Source organism: Phytophthora parasitica (genome assembly GCF_000247585.1).
Source record: "Phytophthora parasitica INRA-310 unplaced genomic scaffold supercont2.100, whole genome shotgun sequence".
NCBI classification, from domain to species: Eukaryota; Oomycota; class Peronosporomycetes; order Peronosporales; family Peronosporaceae; genus Phytophthora; species Phytophthora nicotianae.
The window spans coordinates 94,323-101,676 of record NW_008649086.1 but is presented as its reverse complement, the minus strand read 5'-3'; the positions used below and the strand labels follow the sequence as shown (position 1 = coordinate 101,676).

General features: G+C 47.4%; 3 protein-coding genes across 3 annotated transcripts; all 3 read left to right on the top strand.

The window, feature by feature from the left end:
- Positions 1 to 403: 403 nt before the first annotated feature.
- On the top strand, positions 404 to 951 carry PPTG_19069 (hypothetical protein; the record flags this gene model as incomplete). The annotated part of the gene is made up of 3 exons (XM_008917375.1): positions 404 to 535; positions 607 to 688; positions 761 to 951. The coding sequence occupies 3 exons, from the start codon at positions 404 to 406 to the stop codon at positions 949 to 951; spliced, it is 405 nt and encodes a 134-aa protein (XP_008915623.1).
- Positions 952 to 2,815: 1,864 nt separating this feature from the next.
- On the top strand, positions 2,816 to 4,430 carry PPTG_19068 (hypothetical protein; the record flags this gene model as incomplete). The annotated part of the gene is made up of 3 exons (XM_008917374.1): positions 2,816 to 2,989; positions 3,055 to 3,168; positions 3,222 to 4,430. 3 exons carry the CDS (start codon positions 2,816 to 2,818, stop codon positions 4,428 to 4,430), a joined length of 1,497 nt encoding a protein of 498 aa, XP_008915622.1.
- Positions 4,431 to 5,336: 906 nt separating this feature from the next.
- On the top strand, positions 5,337 to 5,927 carry PPTG_19067 (hypothetical protein; the record flags this gene model as incomplete). The annotated part of the gene is made up of 1 exon (XM_008917373.1): positions 5,337 to 5,927. One exon carries the CDS (start codon positions 5,337 to 5,339, stop codon positions 5,925 to 5,927), a length of 591 nt encoding a protein of 196 aa, XP_008915621.1.
- Between the last annotated feature and the right edge of the window lie 1,427 nt (positions 5,928 to 7,354).

Sequence of the window (7,354 nt, the reverse complement as noted above, 5' to 3'; positions counted from 1 at the left end):
TGAACAGTGTTGCAGCCGGAAAGTTGGAGAACAACGTGCTTCTTGCGGCTTGGTCTTCAATGTTGAGCTTCCTGTCGTGATAACCATGACACGGATGTACCCACGAGGAAAGAGGGAGATGTTACAAAGGTCGAGCGCACGGCAGCAGCTTTAGAGACGGACGAATCACCTGCATCAGCCTTAGAAACTGCACTTGGTTTCTTGTTGCTGGATTCGTATGCACGGACGCTTATTCCACCACTCGTTTATCGGCTGGACCGCTGCACTTCTGAGGACATCGATATTTTAACTCAATTCTTCACTACAGTCAGCGCTCAGAGGAAAGCCAAACCGCAAGACAGTGCGTTGGAATCGCGTCTTCTAAATAATCTCATCGCCTTATCTTAATTTGTGGGAATCGCCAATGCCAACTTTATCCGAGATGAAAGCTCGATTCACGGGTGCAAAGATGAGCGAGGACGGAGGATTCTACTCTGCGATTCCTGAATATTGTGCATTCTTTAAAGAGAAGTCGGCGTTGTGCAACGAGTTTAACGTGGCAAATCGAATGGCATAGTGTACAATCGTGATGGATATTGGAACAAGACTGCTACAATTCTGAAACAGGCGAGTGTTTTGCTCCTGAGCGGCAAGCTGGACGCTCAGACCCCCCATGTATTCGCGGAGTACTTGTTGAATGAGCTGCAAGGTGAAAATAAGGAGTTGATCGCATTCGACTATGCATCGCATGGCGCCGCCATGACGACATAGATGGTTGCAGGTGACCCAAGCAGTGAAGTCTGCGGGATGAAGGTACTGGCATCGTACGTGCGCGGTGGTGGAAGCTTGGATAATTTGTATGTGCATGAGATGCCAACGTTTAACGTGATTAATCCAGCTACGTATTTGTACATGTACTTCGGTACAGACGACGCCTATGATGGCGTGTATAACGCGAGTTTGGTAGCGTAAACCCAATCCTGGAGTGCAAGAAATGACTTCATCGCCAAGAAATCAAAACGAAGTTGAGCATCAAACTACACAGCAATTGGGCCCAAGCCGGCAAGAATAAAACAACACAAGATTCGAAGTTCTTTTAGGCTCACTCACCTACATCAATTCCATGACTCTATCGTTTCTAGTAAGCATAAATAGGGGATCTCTTTACAATCACCAAAAAAGCCAATTGGAGCTCAGGATTGTGTAAGTAGTGAGTAACAAGACATTTTTTTTTTTTTTTTTTTTTTTTTTTTTTTGGGGGGGGGGGGTATCCACGAGTGAATCAAATCCTATATCGCTTGCTGACACACTCCTTCAAATTTCCCCTGATCAAGTACATTCGATACTACCATTCAGTGCGTGTAGGAGAAGTGCCTATTTAACTTTAGTTAGTCGATCCTATAATAACTCTATGCTCTCTGCTCTGTTCGACATGTTTTCTCTTGGTGGCAAAGTGTCCTTCACCTATGCCACGTTTCTAAATCAATAGTACCCGGTACCTATATGTAGTGTCGGGTATCCATAGTTTTATAAAGGGTTGGAGAGGAGGAATTGCATCGGCAGATGTAGAAGCTCCGAAGGACAAAGGCCAACTATAGAAATCCGCTTTTTTGTTAATGGTAAAACATCATAAAACGAACTTACAAGGTCTTGTACAGCTTAGTGTTAACGGCCTCCCTTCCAGAGCTCTTTAGTCCTGCAGTCGAGCACTTCAGCACTTGAACTATATACGGAGGGGTTTAATCTTTGGCTTTATCGTTATTATTTTCGTCTGGCTAAATGAGTCAGCCAATCTTGGAACAAGATTAGTAAGTAGACGTAATAATGAGCATTCGATATAAGTTGCAAACTGGCAATGTTATAAAGTTATGTGAGTTATTCGCCACAGGCGACGCATACGATTTGTCGTCCCGATTGGTGTGACTTTAAAATCAATAATGTTTCATGACAGCTCAAGGCATCGTAAAGGTCCACGACAGTAGGCAAATAAGTTTCTGCTTATCGGGGTAATTTCCTCAGTACAACAAGAAATATATAAGCTTTAAGATTTACCCGGCGAGCGAAGCGAGGTGGCAGTAACAGTCTAAAAAATAAATCATTCGGTCTAAACGGAATCAACAGTTCGCTGAACGCAGCGGCACTTATCTCAGCGAGAACCTGCATAAAAAGTCGTTCCTATGGTCTGCGATCGGCCTGTCAGGCACGATGATAAGTTTGTTCTGTATGTTCAGCATTACTGTACACCCTGATCGTTAGATACATGTGCTCCTTGTATAGTCATGAAAACACGAAGTACGCCGTCGATGGATGTTAAGCATTCCCGACACATAAAGACACATACAGCAAATATGTTGCCATCGTTCCGAGACTTTTTCGCATCGGTTATTTGAAGCCTTAGCTCTTGCCCGTCCCTTAGGTTGGACTGGGTAGAATACAACTCATCTTAATAAGCATATCGCTTTTTTTTATACCCTGTCATATCTGCTATGATGACTCGACTAAATATCGGTTGCTGTGTATCAAGATATTTTTTCCCCCACTGGGTCTCCTAGCTGGCCCCACACTTGATGAGGGGGCTTTCTGAAGTAGCGAAGCGATGAGTATTGCTATATGATCAAGCCATCAATACTAATCACCTTTTTCGGGATTCACTTTTTGGCAGTGGTTCAGTTCGTTTACCATTCGTTATGTTCACGTCAGTGGCGGCACAACGTCATCACTCGAATTACGTCTGTCTTACCACTGACGCGATCACATCTCGACTGGACAATTCGCACCTTTCACATGATGCCACAACTCAATTTACCACCTCACATACCGGACTTCACAGGTGAAGATGGACGAGAAACTGATTCCCAAGGAAGCAAGTGACCCCAGTGAGTCTCTCTTAGAGACTAATCTGCTCAGAAACTCTGTCGTCGCCATTGAAACACTTCGGAGTGATCCAGACGAGCCAGACCCAAAACCGATGGTGGAAGTTCGTGAGCTGCTCAAGTTAATCTTGCCAGTGGTAAACTGTTCAAAGGACTGGCCCTCAGGATTACGAACTAACTTTATCTTTCGTTGCAATGGCAGACTGGGACCACAGTACTCGAATTCCTCCCCGGTTTTGTATCTATATTGTTGGCTGGCAACATGGGAGGACCGAATGCACAGCACTACGTCGATGCCGCGACGATCTCCGTTATGGTACGCAAACCTTGCAAGCACGAATAAGCGGCTTTTTAATGATCGCAATGTAGCTTTTGAACGTCACAGCACAATCACTTGGACTGGGTCTTGCATCCGCACTAGATACGCTTTGCTCTCAAGCCTATGGCGCCAAACGGATCGACAAGATCGGAATCTACTTCCAGACGGGGGTGGTGGTTCTCTCCATCGCTCTCATTCCCATGCTCGTGGTCAACTCGTTCGCTGAACCTATCCTCAATTTGCTTGGTCAGCACACGAACGTCACATACTTGACTCGCGACTTTTCTCGTCTGATGCTTCCTGGACTGCCGTTCCTCTTCCTTTACGAGCTCGTGCGGAAGGTGATGCAGTGTCAAAATGTCGTCAAACCGCTAGTCGTCATCGCAGTTATCGGAAATCTGGTCAACCTTGGTGCTGGTTATGGACTTGCGTACCACACGTCGATGGGATTCAACGGTATTGCTGTTGCTCGATCGCTGGGCAATATCACACTCACGTTTCTGCTCGTACCGTACTTCATGTGGCGGCCACACCAACTTCGAGACTGGTGGGGCCACGGGTGGAATATCAAGGCCGCTATGAACTATGTGAACCTCTTCGTGCGAATTGGTTGTCCGGGAATGGTTATGATGGCTGTCGAAGTTTGGGCCTTCGAAATCCTGGCAATTCTCGCTGGTAACCTACCAGACAGCGTCGTGGCCCTGTCAACACATGCTGTGTTGATGAACGTTAACATTATTCTCTACACTACGTTCTACGGCATCGCAGTCGCTGCTAGCATTCGAGTGGGAAATTGCCTGGGCGCTAATCAACCGAAGAAGGCGAAGATGGCTTGCTACTTAGCCCTCGGAATCACTTTGGGAGTTTCTGTGATGTTCGCAGTGCTGCTGTTCAGTCTTAGCAACTACATTCCATGCCTGTTCCTTGATGACGATGAGAGTATCGACCTCGCTTCGAAGATTATGGCCATGTGGTCGCCCCTTGAGATCGCAGACGGTCTCAACGCTGTCATGCAGGGAATCTTCAGAGGTGCAGGCAAGCAGAAGCCAGCAGCAATCGCCAACGTGATTGGCTACTACGGAGGAGGTATCCCGCTCGGAGCAATCCTGGCGTTTGTGGCTGATATGGGCGTTGAAGGCTTGTGGTGGGGAATTGGTTTTGGCATCGCAGTGACGTTGTTATCGCTCTCATTTTTGATGACAAACTACTGGCATTGGGACCAACTTGCGAGCACAGCTCGTCAGCGTACTGCCCAATAAGTTGATGAGATCTGCTGTCATGTTGACCTTAGGAATAGTAAACCCCATTCGATATAAATTGTCTGGATTCTATATCCAGGGATACCTACTCTCAAGCCGATATAGATACATTCTGCTCTTTTTTTTAATTTATTTTTACTGGTATTGCTATATAAACTGACCTTCTGGATGCACTAATGCTGCGCCCAGAAAGCTCTGGATATCTGGATATTACAATATCTGACAGTACCAATGAAGTACAACACCAAAAAATGAAACTCGCTGAAAATATTATTTTTTTTTAAAGAAACAAACTACTTTTTCTAAAACAGATTCCGTAACATACCAACGTCGTAACTTACGACGAAATAAAATGCTACGTCGTAACTTACGACGAAATAAAATGCTACGTCGTAACTTACGACGTAATTAGAAGCTGTAAACAGGAAATGGCTCGGATTCAACGCACGCATACTTTATCAAGTTTATTCTGGGCGAAAAAAAAATAAGCTGGGAGAGGTCGAACTCGAACATGCACAAAAGGGCCAGGCTTAGAGGCTGCGGGAAGCAATCAACAGTGATGAGTGGTGGCCTAACGCGAAGGAGGAGCTCATTCAAAGATTGGACAAGAACCAAGCAAGTGATATCAATGGCGAGGATTCGATCGAGCTCACGAACGAAGCAAATAGCGGAGATCCGTGCGGTGGATTTCCGTCATCTCTGGCGCCAACTAAAACGTGTCGGACCGAATGATGTTGGCGACTCAACTAGTGTGCGTGAAGATGTCGGCGACCTGTCACAGAACGCCGTGGGGCATGCGTTCGACCTCCCGCAGTCTGTCTTGGAGGTGTCCGACCATGAAGTCGTCATCGGGGCATTCAACGCCTTCTGTCTGGAGCAGAGTCTGAGGCGGTATCGGAAGATGATATGGAACGTGAGGAAGATGAACCGCCCATAGCGAACACAACTGTTCGTCAGGCCATCCTAGACGACGTGAATATGTTGAAGGACGGGGAGGACGTCGACGCCTACGAGGACTTTAATTCAGGAAGAAGTGATGGCGAAGATGATCTGGAGGACATGGCCGATCCCCGAGGATTTCTTGACGACGATATTGAGCCCCGTGAATATCCTAATGACGCCGATCTTTTGGACGAGGAAGTGGCACTTGTGGATGACGCGTTTGATGAATCCCTTGGTGGCTCATTGGACATAGATCGCATCGACAAAGAAACACTACGTGCGACGGCGTGGGGTGAACCATGTTCAGCGTTTGAGTCAGATCTCACCAGCTACCCACACCTCTCCGACGATGGAGACGTAGCAGAATCACCACTTTCTATATTTTTCTACTATATGCCTAAGTCTTGGTGGGTCCATATCAAGGACGAGGCAAATCGGTACCGGAAGCAGAACATTGATGCGCGCGCTTCGCGAATGCGAGCAAACCAAGTGCGCATGCACCGGCCAACAACACCAGAAACGCTCCAGCAGCAACGCCGACGTTTGCGAGCATAGAAGGCCTTCAACATGTTCGAGATCTTACATGTAGTAGGGCTGCTCATTGCTCACGTCTTGTGTCCTCACAAACGGAGATTTTCAAGTCACTGGTCAATGACGGATGATGGAGCAATTCCTGCAGGTGTCTTCGGAAGATTTATGGCACGGAACTGCTGCACATCCATCCTCCGCGACTTGCATTTTGTGAACAATGCGGTGCCGCATGTTCGTGATCGAATTTGGAAGCTACGACCCGTGGTTATTGTGGTGCAGGAACGATTTCTTTCGGGGTGGTCGCTTCCAGCTGTTTTTTCGTTTCAAGAAGGGGTGCTGCCGTCTACGTCGCGAAGGAACACCACGCGCATGTTCATGCCAGACAAGTCTCATCGCTACTGAACCAAAATGTTTATGGTGTGCGATTTAAAGACGGCGTATTGTCACCGGTATGTTTTTTTCTTTTGCGAATTAAGTCGTAACTTATGACATTTGGTCTATCCAGCACTCTATCGTCGTAACTTGCATCATAGGTTTGAAGTGTATGTTGGAGCACGGGAGACGGACGACACGTTCGGTCAGACAGTTGATAACAAGACGGGTGCTGCTGCGGTGATTAGGAATATGAAAATTGTGCTCGTGGAAAACTCGCGCGGGTTTCGTTTGATAGTGATCGATCGCTTCTATTCGTCGGTTGCACTGGCGCTCCAACTTCTTTCAATGTCTCTCTACGTTATTGGGACCATTGTGACGAACCGTGTCGGTTATGACGGTCAAGTGATCGAGAAACGGAAGAGTCGCCCGAGGGCAATTGAGCGAGGCAGCTTCGCGTTTACCCGTTGCGTCGCGGTGCCCACCATGGTTGCGTGCCACTGGTGGGACCGCAAACCCGTACACTACCTAGCAATGGGTGTGTCTATGGCTGAAGGCCAATTGTATCGCAATGTGAGACAGGTGGGACAAATTACGGTAAAGTGCCCGAAGCTTGTGTCAGACTACCAGCGATGGATGGGGGGAGTTGGTGTGCATGATCAACTCCGCCTCCAGTCCAACTCAATTCGAACCGTGTTTCGGTTTCGCAAGTATTACAAGTCATTATTTTTGGGACTCGTCGATATGGCTGTGGTGAACGCTTTCATTACGCACAAGGAGGCATGTAGAATGAAAGGAACCGCGCCAATGTCTCGGGGGCCTGGATGAATACGCTTCACAAGGAATTGCTGCAACTCAAGCTTGACGATTTCATTGTCGAAACTAGCATTACTCGTTTGCCTGCAGGTCGTTCCAGTGCCAAACGCCGCCGGCAGATATTGCATGAAGACAAGCAATTTGGCGATTGGGTGACGGTTTCAGGCGTCCAGAAGCGCAGACAGCGCGCATGCAAAGTGTGTGCGCTCCTCCGAAGTGACCGCAGGAAGTCCTACCAGGCAACATTTTTCTGTGTAGACTGC